This window comes from Brienomyrus brachyistius, chromosome 21, assembly GCF_023856365.1.
Source record: "Brienomyrus brachyistius isolate T26 chromosome 21, BBRACH_0.4, whole genome shotgun sequence".
Lineage (NCBI taxonomy): Eukaryota > Metazoa > Chordata > Actinopteri > Osteoglossiformes > Mormyridae > Brienomyrus > Brienomyrus brachyistius.
In genome coordinates, this window is record NC_064553.1 from 3,661,095 (window position 1) to 3,682,536 (window position 21,442).

Here is a 21,442-nt window from a genome sequence, read left to right on the forward strand (position 1 = left end):
TCCTCCTATCCCCCTGTCCCCCTGTTCTGCTGCCCCTTGTCCCCCTGTCTTGCTGCCCTCCTGTACTCCAGTCCTCCTGCCCCTGTCCTGCTGCCCCCTGTCCTCCTGTCCTGCTGCCCTCCTGTCCTCCTATCCCCCTGTCCCCCTGTTCTGCTGCCCCTTGTCCCCCTGTCCTGCTGCCCTCCTGTACTCCAGTCCTCCTGCCCCTGTCCTGCTGCCCCTTGTCCCCCTGTCCTGCTGCCCCCTGTCCCCCTGTCCTGCTGCCCCCTGTCCCCCTGTCCTGCTGCCCCCTGTCCCCCTGTCCTGCTGCCCTCCTGTCCTCCTCCTCACCTCCATGTGTTGCCTCTCCTCTCCAGCTCCTGTGGTCACAAGCTCTGGCCCCAACTTCTCCCTCGGGGAGCTGCAGGGACACCTGGCCTATGACCTCAACCCCACGGGTATAGGTATGAGGAGGACCCTCCCCAGCACCTCTTCCAGCGGGTTAGTACAGCCCCTCCCCCCACCCCTACCCCGTCACACAGCGGCAGTCACATGACACAAGGCAGTGGGGTTATCAGAATAGTACTGGGGCCTTAAGGTGTGTGACTGCTGTTGCTCTGCTGCCCCCCTAAAATTAATTTAATAGTGTCATTGTCCCTTTAAGAATGACACTATGTCACTATGTGATTATATGTAATGCCCCCTCATACTTTTAGCATTAGCCTAACCCCTTAACATCCCCTCTCCCTCAAATATAGGAGCAAGAGGCACAAGTCAGGGTCCATGGATGACGACATAGACACCAGCCCCGGGGGGGAGTACTATGCCTCGCCCAGCTCCCCCACCAGCAGCTCCCGAAACTGGCAGGAGGAGATGGAAGGAGGTAAGCATCCCACCGCCCTGGGCTGCTGTGGTTTGACTGCTACCCACAATGCAATTTCCCAGTAATCTTTGTTTATAATGCCAAACGGCTGAGTAATGTGGTCCCGGTGTCGTAGGACGACTCACACAGGCCCGGGTTAAACAGGGAAGCTGTTTGTTAAAAATCACGAAAGGCTGGTTTTTCCTCTGGTAGCAGGATGCAGCCGTGATGCTCGTAAACTGGGTGCGGCTTATACAGAACCGCGTTCGTCATTCGGACCTTCCAGGAACACCTATTGTCAGCAGCGTCTCTGCACCCCTGCGAGGCTTGTTTTGGCATTTGAGGAGTTCAGCGCTCCCTACACAGCCCCTGTTACCCAGAACACAAAAGGCCTCGGGCTGTATTCCATACAGTAAATCTGGAAAATTTCATAGTCTTGTCATTTCTGATTTATTATGTTTTTCTGGTATCAGTAGATTTCCGAGGGAGTCGGTTCACAATAGCAGCGTTTATCAAGCTTAAATTTCACTTTAATTTCCTCCTGTATCTTCAAATAGGATTTCAGGAGACGTTATAAAAAACAATATGGGTGTTTGGCTTGGAAACTCATTGCTTAAATTGAACCTACGGTCCTAATTCATTTATGATATTTATGCTTGGTTTCTTTTTCCTCAGAAGAAATTCAAACTGAAAATTAAGCTCCCAGGGCATGGCGTTAAATTTAGGGGACAGTTAGGGGACAGTTAGGGGACAGTTAGGGGACATTTAGGGGACTGTTGCACCGAGTTTTCCTGCGCCCATTGCTCCAGTAGGCGTCAGCGCGATGCAGACGTGCATTTTGGCAGCGTTCTTTGGATGGGTCGTGTGTAGCCTCCTCTCCCACCCCCCCCGCACGCGGTGAGCATCGAGCGGGTCTCCAGGGGACTTGGGGGTTGGGGGGGGGGCGGTTACAGTACACGAGTGCAGCTTAGTAATGAGATTGTTTGGTGGCAGGAAAGCTAATGAGATTGAGGCGGCCATAGAGTGTAGGGGGCGGGGGTGCAGGATGGAGAGTTTAACCCATGGTGGGGGGGGGGGGGGGCGTTCACCGGCATACAGTTAGAATGTCAGCCACCAAAGCTGACATCATAAAGACAGACAGAGCTTTGCAGGGAGGATGCCACTCCCTCCAATAGGATTATGGGGATGTGGGAGCGGCCACCCAGTCGATAACCCCAAACCCGGAGCTGCCCCCCCCCCGCAGCCCCTGCTGGAGTCTCGCTGTGCCCACCTCACGCTTGGCTCTCTTCCTGTCTAGACGGCCGTAATGAGCTCCTCCTTAACAAGGTTTTCAGCTGATTGTCCAGGGGCTTTGCTCTGAGAAACAGCGGCACGAGGGCCAGAGAGTCGGCGTAGAGAGTCGGCGTAGAGAGTCGGCGTAGAGAGTCGGCGTTGAGAGTCGCATTAGAATTGGAAACGCGGCCAATGTGGCCCGCGGCCCCAGCCGGGAGAACGGCTCTGCTTTTAACGCTGCTTTACCCTGGACAGCACCGCACTCATTCAGCCTGCTACACGAAGGAAATAAGGCAGTGTTTCTCAACCCAGTCTACAGGGAACCCCCCGGACAGGTCACATTTTTGCTGCCCCCAGCTCTCAGCCAATCAGGAACACCGAATACCTGGTACAGATGTGTTGGGAGCTGGGAGGGAGCAAAAATGTGTTTCGTCAGGGGGTCCCGAGGACTGGGTTAGGGTCCCCCGTACCTCCTGCGGAGACATCAGTGTCATATGGTGGTCATATGCGAGCAGTACTGTTAGCCTTATTACCCATACTGTATGATGGTATGTTACCCTATTGCTTTGATTTGGGGGGAGCGGGGTACATTTTTAATGCAAAGTAACGTAATGTTCACACATATTTGGCAAGACCAAGGAATGCAAAATTCTCTGACAGTCGACAGCTAGTGCCACGGAGTATGAGGGTAACTGCAGAGAAATAGATTCATGTTTATACGTCGTTCATACATGAATAGAGAAGGAAGGTCGCCGTCCCAGTAACGTCGACACAGTAACATGATACACGCTCTCCCCTGTCCCCCCCCCCACCTCCAGGGATGTCTCCCACAGTAAAGAAAACAGAGATGGATAGCCCCTCCCCCCAGGACAGCTCCCCACGGCTCAGCTTCACGCAACACCACCGGCCGGTCATCGCGGTCCACAGTGGTGAGTCTGTCGCCGGGCCATGCGCACTCACCAGCGCCCCCACTAGGCCTGGCGGGCAGCTGCGGGTCTCCGGAGCCACAGTGCTCACATTGCTTTTCTGGCTCATTGTTCCCTATTTCCTGTTACCTAGCAGTGCCTCGTGTGTCCAGAAACCAGCGGGTGAGGTCACTTCCTGTCCAGTTCGTGAAGCATTTTGCAATTAGCAGACGGGATTAAGGAGCAAGAAAGTGTCAAACCGTGGCATTAATAACATGAAGAATAAAATGAAGCTCCCAAGGGAGAAAGAAAAACGGCTTTTCACCTTAAGGCAATGTTTTCCATCCCACTCCACATTTTTGCTCCCAGACAGACAGTAACCCCAGGGACACAGTAACCTCAGAAAGGGTAAAATCGAAGCAGTCACTGCCAGGATAGGGCCTCTCACAGCAGGCCCTGGAGAGACAGACACCACCTGCGCGACAGAGTAACAATAACGCGGTGACAGTACCCGCAGCTATGCCTGTCATGTTATCTGTCTCGCCGAGAGGATGGGTGCGGCTCAAGGTGTCCCGTTACAGGTAAGGTCGTGTAGGACCCCAGGGCCAGTCGTCCGGGCAGCTGCTGGTTCGGCGTGCCGCGGCTGTCCGCATGCAAGGTCGCCTCGGTAAAATCCTTGGGCTTCTCCGCAGCCAAGCAACTAACGACGCGTAAACAACAACACAGAAGTGATGGTGACTAATGACAGCGCTGTCCCGGTGTGCTAACAGGCAGCGGGCAGCAAGCGGGATGCCTCCCTGTGGCTAGTTGGTGTTCGATTTGGGGCCTAGCTACCTCCGTGCTTATGCGGCTAAATGCTAACGGCGACCTGCTGGAGGTGAAGCAGGAATAGAGCAGCCTTCACAGTCTAGGCTGGTCTGTCGCCTAAAGGGTTAACTAGTGCTGCTGTCATGTTATGTAATTATTATAGTAAACAACCGGCTCTGTGTGTCCCTCTTGCACCCCCGCCCCTGCAGGCATCTCCAGGAGTCCCCATCCCTCCTCGTCTTTGCACTTCCCAACGAACCCCATCCTGCCCCAGGCCGCCTCCACCTACTTCCCACACACGGCCATCCGCTACCCACCGCACCTCAGCGCACAGGACCCGCTCAAGGACCTGGTGTCCCTGGCCTGCGACCCCTCCAGCCAGCAGCCCGGCCCGGTGAGTGAGGGAGTAAGAGAGCTTGCGTGCGAACGTGTCCTTTCTGTCGCCCCCTGGCTGTGAGGAGTGGTACTGCGTGTTACTAAACCCCCCCCCCCCCCCCCCCGGCTCAGTGGAGGGTCTATTGGTTGCCACAATAACTCAGTTGTCCTCCGTGACTGTGTTCTGCCCTGACACCCACCGAGCACAGTTTTGAGCCAACCATAATTGAGCTGTGAGTTGACCACGGTTCCTCAGTTAACTTCCTAACTTCTAACCTGCATTGAAACACTGCAATAAACATCTTCCTAATCAAAGCATAACACTGTGCTGTGATGTAACTACAACATTCTTGGCTTTTAATTCCTTTAACATTTTAATTCTAGTTTATTGCGTCGCTGATGTCTTCCGCTGTTACGTGGGCATGTGACCTCATTTCCGGTCACATTTTTATATTTTGTCTCATTGTTGTCTGACGGCCACCTGAGCAGAAGGTCACATTGGGTCTTCTGGGTGTGCTAGCAAGTGACCCCCCTGGGGGGGGTCGAGCGCACAGAGTCAATGCATCTCCTGGTCTTTTTGGAGGGGGCTCCGCTGGCTGTTTCACCTGAAGGGGATAGAAGTGAGCTGAACACAGAGCAGTACGCGCTCACCTGTGCGCCGAGTTTATGGCCTGAGCATCTAACAGTGAACCATGGGTGACAGTTGCCACAGTGCAGGGCGACGTTGACCTTACCGACGCAGCTTTGCGTGTACGATCGGGCTTGGATGTGATTCTTGTAAGTTGGCCGGCTGCTATCGAGGGAGGATGGTGCTGATGAAGGATGGGTGGTAGCGACTGGACGTTCGCGGGTACGGTCTCTATAGCGCGCTGGGCCGGGCGTGGGCGCTGGGTCCTCTTCGTGATGGATAACCGTCCCAAAAAACCACAGTGCCCGTGTGAGTCTTCAAGGAGCCCCAGTTGGTGGTGGGGGGGGGTGATACCTCACTGCGAATGTTGCCCCCCCCGTTGACCCCCATCACTGGATAGCATTTCTCCATGTCTCCCCAATTAAAGGAGTGGGGTTTTTTTTCCCCCACGATGTTTGAGGGACACATCCGTCCATCTTCCTGTTCTGCGGGGGGGGGGACATCAGGATCCCCCAACAACCCTGCCTCCCTAAACTGTCACCCCACAAAGCATCGTGGCTGTCTAAAGCCAGAATGATGAGGGGGGGTTGCGGTAAATATATAAAAAACGGGGCCCAGGCCAAAGGGCCAGTGGATGCTCTGACCTCCCGCAGCGTCGCTTACGGGGAGGAAAGATAAAAAGCGATAGAGAGAGATAGAGAGAGAGAGGGGCGTGGCCCAGCTGAACTGTGCTCTCTCTTGATTTGCAGTTGAACGGTAGCGGCCAGGTGAAGGTGCCCAGCCACTACATCTCTTCGCAGATGCTGGCCCCCCCGCCGCACCCCGCCATGCCCCGCCTGACGCTGCCACCCGACTCCAAACCCGCATCCACCACCTCGGAGGGAGGGGCCACTTCTCCCACGTCACCCAGTAAGTGTGTCCGATCCCCTCCACGGCCCTTAAACACTCCTAGCTACTAACGGCCCCGTGCCTGGTGCCGAGCCGCTGGGCAGGTGGTGATCTGTCCGTTTGGACCTTCCAACAGGGCAGTTTGACCATGGATAGGGGGGGTACAGTGACGGTCGGGGGGGGTGGGGGGGCAGGCGTCACGACGATTGTGGTTGGCTCAAAATTGGCAAAGGGTGACAAGGCAGGGCGGGGCTGGAGGTTCGGCGGTAGGCAGGTGCCGAGAGCGACCCACAGGGGGCAGCACAGCTCACGCTTTTCTGCAGTGGTTTTCCTGTCTGTTTTTTTTTGCCAGCATTTGTCATATCTCACTTATCCATAAGTCCCATCCCAGTCTGGGTGATGGTGCTCCCCACAGGAAGTGGAAAGGTGAGGAAATGGGGGAGGGGTGCGGAGAGAGGGTCTCCTAATTATCCCAGAGAAGAACCAGCCATGGCCAAGGGTCCCCTACCCTCCAGGAATCACTCTCACTGAATGAAAGGCTGCAGGGAGATGGTGACCACTGACGGCTGTACAGATCACGTTACCCTGCTAATTGCGAATGGAACCAGGGAAACGGCGCCTGATGTATGTTCCCTTAATTACCCGGCTCTGCTATCCCCACCGTGACACCGATCAACATTCGACTCGTTCCTGAAGTTGCCGATGGACCCGGATCACCATGACAACGTGACAAAGCTCTGTGCTAACGTGAGTCTAGGGTCCCTTGGGCCGTGGGGCTTCCGGACCTGGCAGGCGGATCTGTGATTCTAAAAACGCCACCCCCCCACCCCGATTCGGAGGAGACCAGGGTCTGATACGCGCCTTTTATCCAGACGCTCTTCATTATCCATGATAACAATTCCCCTGGAACATCGGCCTTGAAACGCAAAAGCTGATTAGCCGCTTGGCACTGGCAACCTGTCCGGGATGGGGGGCTGCTTCCTTCCAGACAGCCGCTTGATTAATACCAGGCCCCAGATCTTCAGTAACCGGCGCTAGTTAGTCTTTTTGGACTCGTTACCCTCTCGCTGCAGTGCCTCAGAAAGCCGGGCTGAAGTTCAATGGGCAGATCCAGACCAGACACATGAACAGGACTTTTTGTTTTTGACGCTGAAGCATGCCAACGGAGGGGCCCGGCAGGGGCGCCTGGGGGCCCCGGACACAAAGCAGAGCCGGTGCCGTGAAGGGAAAAGGGCTGAGGGGGGTGCAGGTGATTAAGCGATGAGGGAGCTGGACGGTGTTCACTAGTGCAGAGCCACGCTGGCCGAACTGCAGCTGGACTGTCATGCAGGTTTGACGTGTGGGTGTTTATGCTCTCGCTCTCTGTCTCTCTCTCTTTCTGTCTTTCGATCTCTCCCTTCATCACAGCCTACTCAGCCCCCGGGACGCCCCCTTCCAACCGTTCCTTTGTAGGTATCGGAGCTCGGGACCCTGGTGGACTCTATCAGGCACAAGTAAGAAACATATCTGTTTTTGTGAGGATTGGTGTGCGTGTGTGTGTGTGCGGATTAGGTTTATATCAAAGTCTCGTATTTTGTTTGGTTACTAAAGCTTAAGGTTAGGGCTGGGTAGGGGGTTAAGGTCGTCAGGATTTGAGTTTTCCCCATAGGAATGAATGGAGAGTCCCCACAAAGATATGATTACAAACCTGTGTGTGTGTGTGTGTGTGTGTATGTTCGATGGTCTGTATTACCCACCTTGCTGTTTTTCTCCTCCTCTGATTTGCATCCCTCCTTTTCTGACTCTCACTCCATGACTCTTGCATGCACATGTTCTCCAGGAACACCACTGTTGCTTAGCAGCCTGTTCTGACCCTAAACAAATGACTCAACCCTCTATATCCCATGCCTGTTTATCAGTTTATATACTGGAGGAATTCAGGGAACATATATTTAGGGTCCAACATTCTTGAACCTGCTGCTCAATGTTATGAACGTCTTGTTAGTTGCGCTGGAATGATGACAAGAGACACAATGCAGCACAGATGCCATCGATCCTACCCAGAAGTTCACTCCGAAGCCTTGGGGCTACCTTGGCATGGACTCTACCCAACGTTTCATGCTGTCTTTGACTTGCTGCCTGGTGTTGGCCTGCAGAGTTGAGACAGGTTGACTCAGGCAATGTAGAGCAGGGCTTTGCCATCGCGATGCCAAGGCTCAGGGTCAGGAACAGGCTGTCGTAGGGAATTCGGCGATTTCAGAGGGAATATCAAGTCACGTCGAAGCCAAGAGAGGAGAGCCGAGTCACAGGAAACTCTCAGCACTGTCAAACTGTTGCTGGATCTCTTATGGGAGCTACTCAGGAAAGAGGAGGCGGAGACCCAGAGGGCTCATCCCGGGCGTGGTCCGTGGCACTGATGTCCGTGGCTGTCTGGTTGCCAGGGGAAACCAGACATGATGTAATTGCAGGACAGGCCTGTTACTTGAGCAAGTGGAAGTGGGGGAGGTTATAAAAAGGGAAGAAAATGACGGGGGGGGGGTCCTATTGAGAGGTTGGTCAGCCTGGGTCGCTGCAGGAAGTCCTTGGGAAGACAAACTGTCTTTCTCCAGCTTTGGCGACATTCCGGAGGGGTGGACCGTCCCATTAACTGGAGATGGTTGTCTGAGCCTTATTGACGGAGCTCGGCACTGGAGCACGTAAAGGTGAAGAGACCAGTAAATATATGTTACAGGTGGTCCAGCGAACCCCGCAGTGAGGAAATGGATGGAGCAGCTGGTCCCAGTGCTCGGCCCAGTTCGGCCACACTTTCTGCTCTCCAGCCTGGGCCTTTGTTCAGCAGCCAAGTTGTATAGAGACATTTACGCCGCATAGTCCCTCATAATCATACTGCAAGCTGCGTTTCTGACCTGCCCGCTCAGATTCTGCACCCCTCCTCATCAAAACCGAGACTCTTACACAATCTCAAGACAAGGAAACTCCTGGAGTTATAAACATACCCCAGTAAACTGAAACAGGCTTTGGTGAGCACTGCGGTCAGGGACGGCATCCGGATCCCCTTTGCATGAGATCTCAGGGGCGTCACGTAGCCCAGTGCCGATGTGTGGACGTAGATCAGGTGACTGGTAGGTCTGCGGGAAGTGGGCGGCACAGAGGATCAATCCACATGATGGGACGACTGGCCACGAGGTCACTTTGGGGAGAACCGGGGAAGCTGGCAAAGTGATCCGCAAATTACCAAGCTCGTTAAGAGAGCCTACGTCAACGAAGGGTTTTCGGATTTACCGCCAGCGGCTTTCCAGAGGTTTTTTCTTACTTGCGTGGACTCTTTTCTAGCGGCTGCCAAAGAATGACATGTCATTAATTAGTTCCAGCTCTTTGGCAGAGTGTGGGCTTGGTATTAGCCCTCGGCCACGTTGACCTGTGTCCAGGATTGCCCGATTCCAGAGAATTTCTCCAGAATACATGTATGCGGGCTGGTATGCGGAACCAGAAACATCAATGCCTTTGACAGGATAAAAGCAATAAATAAACGTGACAGTTATCCGTGCCACGACGTTCAAGCATAAAGCCGTCATTAATACCATTTGAAGTCCTTTAGTTTTCGTTCCCGGCCAAATCTTCCTGCCCTTGATGTGGAGCGATACGTCAAGCTGAACCACATCCCCCTTGCCCTCAGCGTAAATGCCAGCCCGGGCGGTTCGAGAGCAGGACGTGTGCCAGCCTGCCACCTGCTGGGATGAATGATTTTTCTTCACGGGACAGATTTAAACCTAGATAACCGGCCAAATTTTGTATATTGCTGTCTATTTTTTCAGGGTAGCCGGACACTGTGCCTGTAGATGTTTGCGAAAATGAGCGAAATCGTTATGGAGCGACGGGAATGGCAAGCGGAGGGCGAACGTGCAGCCCTGCTTACCTGGATGTGCATCGGCCCGGGCCACCGGGAAGGGGGCCCGGTCCCGACGTGCGATCAAAGCTCTCTGCGGGAGGCTCATGGCACAAATGCTCCAGCCACAAGCTCAGAAATGAGAGGCCGGAGCAGCAGGATAACCCTTGATGTGGAGTAGTTTATGAGACAGACTCCCCCAAATGAGTGGGGGTGGTGGCGCCCCCTGGTGGTGGTATGATGGGAGATGTACTCGGTCTCGTCCCAAACACTTATGAATCATCAACGGCAGCTCTTGTCAGGATATACAAGCCCGTGCGATGCGCACCTTCTACCACACCGTATTTCCATTAAAATCACGTACTGACGTGTTGGTAGCCTCTCGAGGCTGTACGTTATCCTGGGAATATTACAGGATTGTTCGCGTGGGGGATCTGCCCATGCCGTAAGTCAGTGCAAGTGGAGCCGGCTCCCACCCAGCTGTGTCACCCTCCTCCATCCACATGCTGCTGTGTGGCCCCCGAGTCCGACCCGCCGTCTTGGGTGCGAGACGTCACACCGGGTCCCAAAGAGGACTGGCTGGGTGGAGCCTGAAGCTGGAGACGTCTGGTTTTTCACTCCCTGTCGTAATGAGGAGTAAGCTCGCCCCCCCCCCCCCCCCCCCCTTCCCACTACCACCTCGCCACTGTACGAGATCAGTGGAACAGCATCCAGTTCTGCGGTCCACTTGGGTGGGGGGGGGGGGGGGTCGGGGGACTGTTAAAATAGTTTAAACCTCGATGGGAAAGAAAGATCAGAATGGGAGGGAAATGGCCGTGATTTGAAAAAACCTCGTTCCGTCGGATTTTAGGAACAGTACAGGGCGCAGCGAGCCCAAGCCAGGATCTTATTAGGACGTGTTTTTAAGCGGCTCTGATTGATTCCTGCTGTGATCTCGCGTCGCTTTTATACCTCCCTTATTTTTAATGGCTGATGTTTTTTCCCGCTCTTCCAGCAGACTGGGCTGAATGTTCTGAGGATTTCAGGGGAGAGGGCAAGTCCTGCGTTGGGCGGTGGGGGGTGGTGGGGGTCTGGGAAGGATGGTGGTTCATTATTTACAGCCGAGAGACACTCAAACGAAAGCAGAGCCAGAGACCCCCACCCCCAGTGTGTGCTCACATTAGTACCTAAGAAGTAAGGAGCGGGACTGCCTTCATATTACTCTTAGCGGGGGGGTCCTCCCTCAGTATTTTTTTACTTGAAGTGGGGGTGGGAGTCGCATTTATTTTTCTTGATGTAGACCTGCCCGAAACACCAGCATCTCTCCAATTTATGAAATGCCCTACAGACTTACAGACCACCCATCAGCTGCTCTGTAGACTCCCCCCAGAGGTGATGTACGCCCCTGATTTGCAGCATGACCTGGCCCCTGGTTATAGGAGACGGGGTGTGGCCCTGTGGGTTCGGACATTGTGCCTGTCGTCGGAAGGTTGCTGGTTCGAATCCCGGAGTCAGCTGTGTGGTTTGTTGGTTCCCGGGAAAGACCCTTTACCCCAAGCTACTGTCCCTGCTTTCTCGTTACTTTAGATGAAAGCGTCCCATAAATTAAGTAAATCGTTAATGTCTGATTATGTTGGGGTGAGGGGTGTGGTTAGGGGGCGTTTGAGTGCTCTGGGGCTCGATCTTATGCTCAGATGCGTCGCATGGAAGAATCGGCCCATTGTGGCGGCGGCAGCTGCACCGCGGCGCCTTTCATCTGCAGTTTTAATTAAAAAAAAGCACACGGCCGTTTGCCCGCGTGCCGCGCTCCACCCTGGCTACACTCACATGACATCTAATGACAAACAGACAGCAGGCACCTTTTGTTAGGAGAAGTAATTAATGAGAGTGTCCCGTAAGTACACACACACACACACTGTCTTTCTCTTAAAGAATCAGCCCTTTCAGGTGAGAGCGGCCCAGAGGCTGTTTCTTCCATTGTCTTTCCGTGGTGATTTAATTAAAAATGTAGACGGAGACCCGGCTGAGTCTCCTGAAGGTCTCCGAGTTTAACGGCGTGCTGGGAGAGCGGGCCGACTGCCTCCCACACGCCGCGATACTCGCTAATGTCATTACGGGAAACATTAACCCCTGCCGTTAGCTTAATCCGCGAACAGTGTGCCACCTCCCCGCCATGGGGGGCACAGCTGTGTGTGCAGGTGCGTAAACCTCCCCCACCCCCCACCCCCCACCCCACACACACCTTCAGGCGGCACCACTTTCTGTTCTGTGCACTTCTAACCCTCCTGTTGCTCCAGCTGTGTGTGTGTGTGTGTGTGTGTGTGTGTAGTAATGTATATATTACATTATGGGGACCAAATGTCCCAACAGTGGAATAATAACCTGTTATTTTGACGGTGTGGGGGGGCATTTTTTTACTCCCCACAAGGGGAAATTCAGCTTTATGAAAATCTGGGACTATAATCAAGAAACTGAAAATGTCAGAAGTCTCATATTTTGTTTGCTTACATGTAGCTATAAGATTAGGGCTGAGTGTGGATTAAGGTTGTCGTTGTCGGGATTAGGATTATGCCTGTAGAAATGAATGGACGGTCCCCACAAAGATATGCAAACATGCGCTCTGTGTCTGTCTGCCCGTCAGTGAAGCCCCCCCTTTCCAGAAGGATCCTTGCCCTGACCTATATCTTTTATTCCTTCTCTCTTTCAGTCCTGGTACCTGGGGAACTGAAGAAAACCTATTATGGCAAGAACACACGAATATGAGATTATAACTGTTTTCTGGAATTTTGGACGTGATGCAGGAGGGAAACACAAATCTGTATACACATACAGTATATACACATATATGTGTGTGTGTCTATATATTACTTATATACATATATATATATACACACACACATTTATATATCACGATGTAATGTTTCAACTGGCCTTTTGAAGGAAGAGGATGATGTGGTTCAGTAAAAAGAGAAGATGATGAGGGGTGGCAAGGACGAAGAGAGGGGGCAGACATGCGTCTTCGCTGGCCCCCACCCAGCGCACTGGCCCCCACCCAGCGCACTGGCCCCCACCCAGCGCACTGGCCCCCACCCAGCGCACTGGCCCCCCCGCCCCGGCTCAGCTACTTAATGTTCTGCTTCTTCATATATGCAAAATGACTTTTTTTTTTCCTAATGGCGGACATGGGGGGGGCAGAGGGGCGTCCCGCTGGTTTTCCCTCCTCGACGGGAATCCGCCCTGATACAAAAGGGGTCACAAGAAAGGAATGTTTCAAAGGTTTTTTTTTTTTTTTTTTTTTTGTAAATCCACTTTGACAATCCTTTATGCCTCTGCTGTTCACCTCCTTCGCCCCAAGGGGGCGTCCTTTCCTGTTAACACTCAGCGGGCTGCCTCCGCTACGGATGCTAAAGGTCGCTGCCGTACCTGCTGTTGGTCATTAGCATCGTGGCGGTTACCACGACGGCGACGGTCAGAGTGGGGGGGGTGGGGGTGGGGAGGACGAGGGATAAGTATGAGCTGTCAAACAGCCACTGCCCCGTCCGAGAGCCAGTTAGTGGTTCAGGGAGGGACAGAAAAGTGTCCCCCGCATAGCCCCCGCCATGGCTGCTCCACAGTACTTCCTCATGCCCCCCCAGCTCAGGAGCAATCCTCCTCCATCTTCCCGAAGGCCTGCCCCTCCCTGCTCCCCATGTCCCGAACAGTAAGGTTACATACAGCCCTGAAGAGTCTCGTCTCTCCTGAGAATAGACTCCCTTTAATTAGTCTTTCCTTTTCTGGGGAAGATTAAACATAATCCCTGTTGTTGCCCACCCCCTCTCTGACCGCTGCCGGGCGTGTTAAACACGTCGTGTCGTGGTTTAGTTCGCAGGTTGGTAGCGGTGACTGGTGAGGTCATAGGTGAGGAAAACTTTTCTTTTTTATGTATTTAGTTTAAATGTCATTGGAAATGAAAGACATTGCACTACTTTAAAGTTAATTTCCTTCCTTAGCAGCTATTTTTTAATGTTTTGGCGTAATCATTTGAGATGCTGCGAGACAGACGTAGTCCATAGAATTCTTAGAGCTAATGAGCAGGTGTTTTTGCGTTCTTTCGGTAGCTGGGTACATTACCTTTGAGCATTGGCTTCTGGAAAGCTCTTCATACAATCGGAACTGTTAATGTCAGCCCGTGGTCCCGTCCCTGTGTGTGTCTGTGATTCGGGAGGGTGGGGGGCTGTTGGTGAATAATGAATGGCGAGGCCCCCCAGCTTTTGTATGTTTCTCCTGTCGCTTCTGGTCGATCCTCCCCTTTGAACATGTGACCGGACACAGTCAGGGTTCCGGGTCGTGGGTCCTCCCCCCGTGTGTGTGTGCGTGTGTGTGTGCGCGTGTGTGTGTGTTTTGGCTTTTCTGCGGCACTTTCGGTGTTGCCATGGAGAGAACAATGGCACTTCTCCGGGTTTAAAGGTTTGCCTTCGCCCGGTGCCTGTCCCTGCCGCGGTGAGACCGAGCCATAATAATATCAGAAGGTCAGATTCAGTGAGACTCTGCGTCGGGATTGGACACCGAACCTGAATCACAAAGCCATGAAAAGTGCCTAAGACAAAGTACGAGGCTCTGTCTTTTGTGGGAGGAGCCTCGGGAGGTGTGTTGGGGGCGGGGACAGGGGGCGGGGGCGGGGCTAGCGTGGGACTGCAGGCAAGGACCTGGGGCGGGGTTTGGGCGTGATGCACTATGGGGGAGGACCAGGTGGGAAGGGCTCTCAGCCCTAGACGTTCTCTAAAGATCTGCACCTTTCAGACGCTGATTTCTGTACACTGGTGTCTCCATCCGGGAAGCTTTTTATACCGCTGGGGACGAGACGAGAAGAACTAAAAAAAACTAAAATAAATACATCATCCCAAGACAGAGTGACGTTTTTAGACAACCCTCTAATTTTGCTATCAGCGCTTACATAATCAAACTGACACATATCAAAGCAATATATATATATATAGAAAGAGATACGTGTTTTTCAAGGGAAACCCATTCATGCACGTCGATTACTTTGTGATATGATGCTTGGGATTTGCTTTGTGGCTGTCAACACCTGCATTTATTTAAAAAAATACAAACACTTTGTGTTAAAGGTGCTGTTATGGAATCCTATATAATATGCATGGTGCTTTAAAATGAGGAAATCACGTGAATTTATGCTTTTATTTTTCTTCTTACTCTTTTTTACTGACCAGCGTAACACTTAGGAGAATGCAGGACTGAAAGGCTGATAGCCACAGGAAGCTGTCTGTCCCTTTAACGACCCCCGTGAAATAACCATGAAGCCAAACTGATCGGATATGTGCAGGACGTCGTCGGTTCCCATGGTTCATTTGGCCTTCCCCATAAACTCTATACTTTGCACGAGATTTTATATGCCACATTATGTGCCTTGCCTTTTGGTTAAAAGTAATTAACAGATAAAGAAAATATTTGTTCTGTTTTTATGTAATCGGTCTCTGCACAAAAACAACAAAAAAAATGCATGTTGAATGCTTATCTTATTCTAATTAACGTAATTAATTAAGGAAAGGTTGCCATTTGTACAGAGAAGCATTTTTTAAAAACAATCTTAGGTAAAGGAGTAAACAATGTGAAATAGTTTTTAATTCCTCCGATACTGTAGGGGCGCTAGACTAAGGCTGGGTCTCCTGTCTGTTTTTCCTCCCTTGTTTTCCTGCGCTTCATTGTGAATCCACGGAATCCAGTTTATTTTTTCTAGTCATGCTTGTTTCAGTCCTTATGATCTGTCTTCCAGTTCGTATTATTGTAATAATGTATGAAAATATGCAATACCAGTTTTTTCCTGTATAGATGTTAGAAACTAGAAACGTTCGGCTGAAGGCAACTTTTTTTTGACTCCCTTGAATTAGTATCTTCTTTCTGCGGAATATAAAATGCGTGGAATGATTAGTGGTATTTAAAGGTGTGTTTCTAGTCAAAGCTGACCAAAGGTAGCCTGGTGCACTACGAAGTTAAGTGAAGTATGGTGTGTCTGTTCTAAGACGAGCGGATCTCTGAGGCCCGTGTCTGTGGGGTAATGGGTAGGCCGTGGCAGGGGAGCAGGGTGGAGCAGACGTCTGAAACACTGGGCCAGATGTACCACTAGGGCGGTGCTGTTGTCACCCTTCCGATTTTTCAACCTACACCTGGTATTTTCTCCTTGCTGCTGGACCCGAACTGAGTAAAAAAAAAAACCTGCCGGGTTTAGACTCCCGGTTCTGTGTCCCGGTTCTTTAATGTGTGACCGGGATGGGCGGTGACCGCGGGGGAGGTGTTTGTGAGGTAGAGGGCAGTTGTTTAAAAGCAGTCATACTCTTTGCGTTATTCGCTGAGCTAGATCCCCATGTAGAGCTGAGATCCTGCTCCACTGCATCACCCCCAAATACAAATCCAACAAAACTACCTGGGTTTGTGAGGAAGTAACTTCCAAAAAGAGGGACCCCTGAGGATGGTTTCCGAACCTTATAGCCCCCCCAACTGGGTTCTTGTACTTAGGGGCCCTGTGTTTCTGCGTCCAGCTTCTGGGGTCCACAGCATGTCCCTTATGTTCTCGAGCCATCCTATAATGACACACATGGGGGGGGGGGGGGGGGGTATGGTGCAGAAAGAACATGATAGGCAGGGCAGCACGGCTGCAGAACGCTAACTTGGAGCGAGAGCGCAGGGCGAGTTGTTGGGAGCCACGCGTTGAGTGGATGCGTCATGCTGGCGGCAGGAAGTAGCGGAACACTTGAGTGCTGCTTAGAAATTGGGTCCCCGGGGGACACTTAAAAATGTGACACAGGTTTGGCGCAACCTCAATCTCATTCCTACCTTGTGAGCTAAGCTGCTTTGCCAGAATGAGGGTTGGGGGTGGGGTTGGTGAGATGCGCAGTTCTAGAAAGTTCTGTATTATACCTTATTTGATTTCTTTTTTTTTTTTTGTTAAACAATGAGAAATGTACAAAAAAATGATCCATTGCACTGTCCTCGGGCAGAAGGTTTAACGTTGCGGTTCCTCCACAGGTCAATTCCTGTTTAGCGGAAATCACAAACAGGCAAACCGTCTTTGTTTAGGGCAGTGGGGTCTGTGAATTTAGATACAACAACAGGAGAGCACTTGTTTCGGGGGGGGGGGGGGACACACAAGCATTCTTCATTTAACCTGTCGGTATTTTCCACGATTGAAAGATGCAAAGACGCTCCAGTATTTGAAAGACAGGATGGTGGGTGATGATTCTTTTTGCCTTTTGTTACTGTTTTGTGTGACAGGAGTATTATGTGTGAGGAGGCGTTTCATGCACTTGTATTCACCGCGATGGGAAGGTTCAGCTGAACGTTATGCAGTATATAGTGCTGGGTTGGCAGCTTGAGTTGGATAGCAGGGCTGGAGACTTTGTTTACATGCCCATCTTTCTCTTGGGGGTGTTTCCCAGCATATCCCACTCAATAGAGGAGTGCTGGTTAAAAGGCACCCCAGTCAGATTGCAAAAGATACACACAGCTGGCAGGTTGTTGCCGTGTCACTCAACATAGCGACATGTTCTGTTTGTTTAAAAACGGGACGTGCGGTGAGGCGGGTGTGTCTCTCCCCTGACCCAGAGCCCAACGTTCTGGCTGTCCTAGAAATCTCCCGCCCTGAAAAAGTGACGTCGCAAGAGGGGTCTTAGCCACAGAGCTGCTTAGTGATCTATTGCACATCAAAACAGGAAGTCGGAATCCCCCGTGACTACCCCTAGCCCCGCCCTTGTACCGGGGTGGGAACAGACCCCCGTAGCCTCACCTCACACCCCGTGACGATTTGCACTGTTCCACTCCCACCTCTCAGATCCAGCCGGCCCTCCAGCCAGGTCACAGCTGTGACCAGGAACATTAGTGGGAAGGGGCAAGGTGCCCAAAGCCTCCCCCCCTGTATGGCAGCCTAGCCAATAGGGGACCGCAACATCATCTATCCCCCCTCCCCATTTTACACCTAACTCAGACACATGATAGAGATGAAAGCATTGCTCCAAGAGCATTTTTAAGAAACAATTCGATGAAGTTTGAAATTCCAAGCAATTGGCATTGTTTGCAGTGCTTGTCATAACTGTAGGGACGCTAATTAACATTAGACCTTATTCTAGAAAACACTGATGGTGTATAAAGGAAGGAACGCTATGTAAATATATTTTTATAGGAAAGTCACTTTTTTGTGTTTGCGTTTTGTTGTCCTCTGCTTGTGGCGAAGCCATAAATCTTGGGAATTCCTTCCAGGGAAATGCAGTGGAAAGAGTGTGAGCCCTACCCACAATGCATTCCTTCAGCAAATACCTGTCTTTGGGTTACCGTGCCAACACTTTGGCAACAGTCAGCTCAGCCTCACTTGTTTTTGCTTTAAGCAGAGTTGTCCAGCCGCGTACCCACAAGGGAATATGCAAATTCCATCATTTTCTTCCACCACGGATCATCTTGCCGGTCTCTTTTTTTTCTCCTGTTGCCTTGCAAGCCTTGATACCATACACACACACACACACACGCACACACACACACGCACACACACACGCATCACTTCTTAGTTTCTGCGAGCCGGACTCAATATCCTGGCATCGACATTCCGGGGGGATGACTTAAAGGTACACTCCCGGGAAGTATCTTCCAATCCCAACCAGAAAACAGATGACGGACGAAAAAGAGGGAAAGAGTGATAGAGCCAGCGAACGAGAGCTAGAACAGCTGCTTTAATTTTATTCGTTTTCTTTGTGTTTTTTTCCATCTTTGCTTTTTTTATGCGTAACATTAACCGGTGAATGTCGCCAGTCCTCTTGGTTTTTGACGTCTCCTGTTTCTTGGAATGCGCCGCGTCTTTGGCAAGGATTGTACAGTGGGTGCGGCTGACCGGGGCCTGGTCTCTCTGCGGTGTTCAGGCGTTTCGCGGCCGCTGTCGCCCTCCCTTCGGCCCTCTGGTTGCTAGCGGTGCCCATCCCTTCGATGATGGCTCAGCATTTGGTCACAGTCGTCATTTTTCTGGGCTCTCAGTGCCTTTCCTGTCACAGCTCGGTCGGGGACGGTCACTCCTCCCTCCTCGGTTCACCTGTACAGGCTGCATCCAGACATTAGGCAACCTGGGCCGTTAGGTCGCCCCCTGGAGGCTCAGCATTGAAGGCGCGATTCCTGACTAGATGTGGTTAGAATGCAGCAGTAAGAGCTTCAATCCTTCAGAACATCCGTCATTTCAGCCTGAAAGCTACTCTTGCAGTTAGAGCCAAAAAGCCTCTTTTACGAGTACCACAGTTTCTTAATCGCCGCTTTCTTTTCTCAGCAAAATCTTTTGGTGTGAAAACTTTGAATTTGCCGTATGCAAGGGTCGGACAACTTGCTTGGGGGGGGTGGTCGGACCTGTGGGGCTACGTTTCCGTCACCCCCTGGTTGGTGATCCCTGGAGGTTTCGGAATAAGCTCCGAAAGTGTCATTTGTTGACATTCCTAGCCAGAAGTCGGCATGCCGAATGGAGTTGTCCTTCCCTGATTCAAACAAGGGCTAAAATAAACTGAAGTATCAATACCTGCTTCAGACACGCCATATGCAATCGTCCGTGTGCCGGGGCTCGTTTTCAAACTGAACAGCTCTTGCTTCTGTGTGCTCTGCTAAAATGATGTACACTGTTTATTGTTTAAAGAGTGAAATGCACTTCTGGGATGGTAGGAGATGGAAAAGAAGGCAATATGAGAGGCGTTACAGGGATGTGTGACAGAGCCCCTGCGAAAATACCTCAGCCCTTTTGTCTCTACAGGAATGTTACTTCCTTTGTTTGGGAATTCCCCCAATTCCCCCAATTACCACCCCCCAGAAAGATTGTAATGAAACAGCAAGTATAATGTTCCGGGGCTCTGAATGTCAAGCTCCGCCTTCAGACCTAATTGGTCGACAGTAAGACTTATGCAAATCATATGCAAATTGAGGTGGCTGGTGGGCGGGGAAATTCAAGCGAAGGGGGTAGCATCATGGAGACACGTCCTGGCACCTGACATACGATGCTCCTGCCATCTGAGAGACGGTGTGGTAGCTGAACCTCAGCACTACGTGGCACTAGGGAGTGTCTCATACAGCCTGTTGTCTGGCGAGAGTCCGTTAAAGCGAGATACCAATATTGCGTTTGCCTGGATGCCCCCTCCACTCCCGAGGAGTCTGCAGGTAAAGATACATTGAAATAATAATGAGTAGCTATAAGCAGTAGATACCAAAAAAGTCATTCTCGTTAAGCAGTGCCTGTCGTTTGACTGCCGGATTCGTCTCGGTCTTCCTCCCTCGGCCTCTGAGCTGTTCTGTGTGTCTCTCTGAGGGAGTCGGGCCCAGCTGAGTCCGTCACTCGAGTGAGAGTTCCCCCCGCATCCTCGTTCAGTCGTCTACGGCGCCCCGGACATGCAGGTCGTCACCATGGGCCCAGGGAACTGATTTTATGTTGCCCCCCCCCCCCCCCAGTCACTTCCAGGATAGAATTGAGCACAGTGACAATCTGCAGGGTCTTAATGTCACCTACAGAAATTTTCTTAATAGAACCACAGCCCCTCCCACAGAAGGCGACCAATCAGTCCCTGTCGTCTGTTTCATCCGCAGTTTCTGCAGACTTACTGTTTGGTCTTAATTACGGTCACTTAAGAAAACTTTAAAAGTTTTATTAGTGTTATGAACACGCGTGCTGGCCTAAGTATCAATTCGGGGGGGTGGGGGGGCTTTAGTCCCACCAAAAAGGGCTTTGATCCATTGTGACAACCTGCTTTTTAGATGTGTATGTTCCTGTGGGTTTTTTTAAAGGAATTTCTCTTAAGGCATGCTTTTCAGGATCTGCCTTCGTTGACTTTTACTTTGCGCAAAGCGACGGTCGAGTCGTTTGTCAGAGAAACTCTAATGCAGTGTTAAGGGTTTTTATTTTTTTCGTTTGTTTTTCTCATATTTTTCCAATATTACCATAGTAGATTATCATTAATCGCTTGCTTGCTGCTCAGAAACCCTCCCTTCACACCAGAGACAATGTACATGGATGCTTAGTTCCAGCGCAACTCGATCAGAAACACTTTTTTTATTTAAGTGTTTTATTTTATTTAAAAGGAAAAAAAGTTCGTGGTCAAACAATACGGAAAACAAATGCGGAGACGACAGGATGGCTTCATGCTACATGACAACTAGGCTCTTTTCCTTCTGGTGTGAAGGGAACATTTTTACATCTTTGACAATATTTGATTATAACGTTGTATTCAGCCATTGCAGTTCTCATATGCTCATGATGCATTACTGGAAGTGAGTATGTTTCCCTATGCAAAAAAAATATAAGAAAATAAACAAGCTATGCTACAGGTCCATGTTTTTGCCTCGTTTTTGGGAATCTGCCCCCCCCAGCGTAGGGTGTTCATTTTGCATCCCGATGGAATCTGACCTCAGAGCTGTGGTTATGGATGATAAAAGCAGGTAAGCAAGATTTGACATGCTTTCAGAACTTTTCCTTTTTTCCCCAGAAATCATTCCTTTTTGATACCGTCTCAGTAGGAGATCCTCCATCCTCTGTCGATATCATGTGACTCTGGGCCTATGCAAGCTGACCTCATTTCCCAGAATTCCAAGCCCGACGCCGACAGGATGCCGCATTTCCCCCTTGCGAGCACCAGCGTACCCAGAGTTGCAGTGTGAGGCGGCGTTCATGGCACCACTTTCGGCACGTCGTGCAGAAAGGCAGCACAGCGAGCCCGTCCTCGTCTCGCTGAAGGTGCTGCACGGGTTCTGCCGGTCCGGTACTTCAGACCTGTGTGGGTCCTGTGCCGAAGCTGATGGAAAAATGGAAATAGACAGATGATCTCGGGGTAAAAAGAAGAAGCAGAGATATAGCCCCTGAGTCTCACACGCGTCTACGCTGT

General features: G+C 51.3%; 1 protein-coding gene across 7 annotated transcripts in view; it reads left to right on the plus strand.

Annotated features, from left to right (window-relative positions):
- The window catches only part of LOC125716449 (nuclear factor 1 C-type-like), a 66,216-nt gene extending 46,203 nt beyond the window's left edge, over positions 1 to 20,013 (plus strand). For 3 of the 7 annotated variants that reach the window (XM_048988743.1, XM_048988741.1, XM_048988740.1), the window contains exons 5-11: positions 357 to 480; positions 738 to 862; positions 2,932 to 3,042; positions 4,035 to 4,219; positions 5,578 to 5,737; positions 7,105 to 7,209; positions 12,268 to 20,013. In XM_048988743.1, the coding sequence (XP_048844700.1) occupies positions 357 to 480; positions 738 to 862; positions 2,932 to 3,042; positions 4,035 to 4,219; positions 5,578 to 5,737; positions 7,105 to 7,209; positions 12,268 to 12,323 (866 nt within the window). In that variant the 3' untranslated portion in view covers positions 12,324 to 20,013. The remainder of the gene's footprint in view (positions 1 to 356; positions 481 to 737; positions 863 to 2,931; positions 3,043 to 4,034; positions 4,220 to 5,577; positions 5,738 to 7,104; positions 7,210 to 12,267) is intronic. The other 4 variants (XR_007384333.1, XR_007384334.1, XM_048988742.1 and 1 more) reach the window with 4 other exon arrangements.
- The last annotated feature ends 1,429 nt before the right edge of the window (positions 20,014 to 21,442 follow it).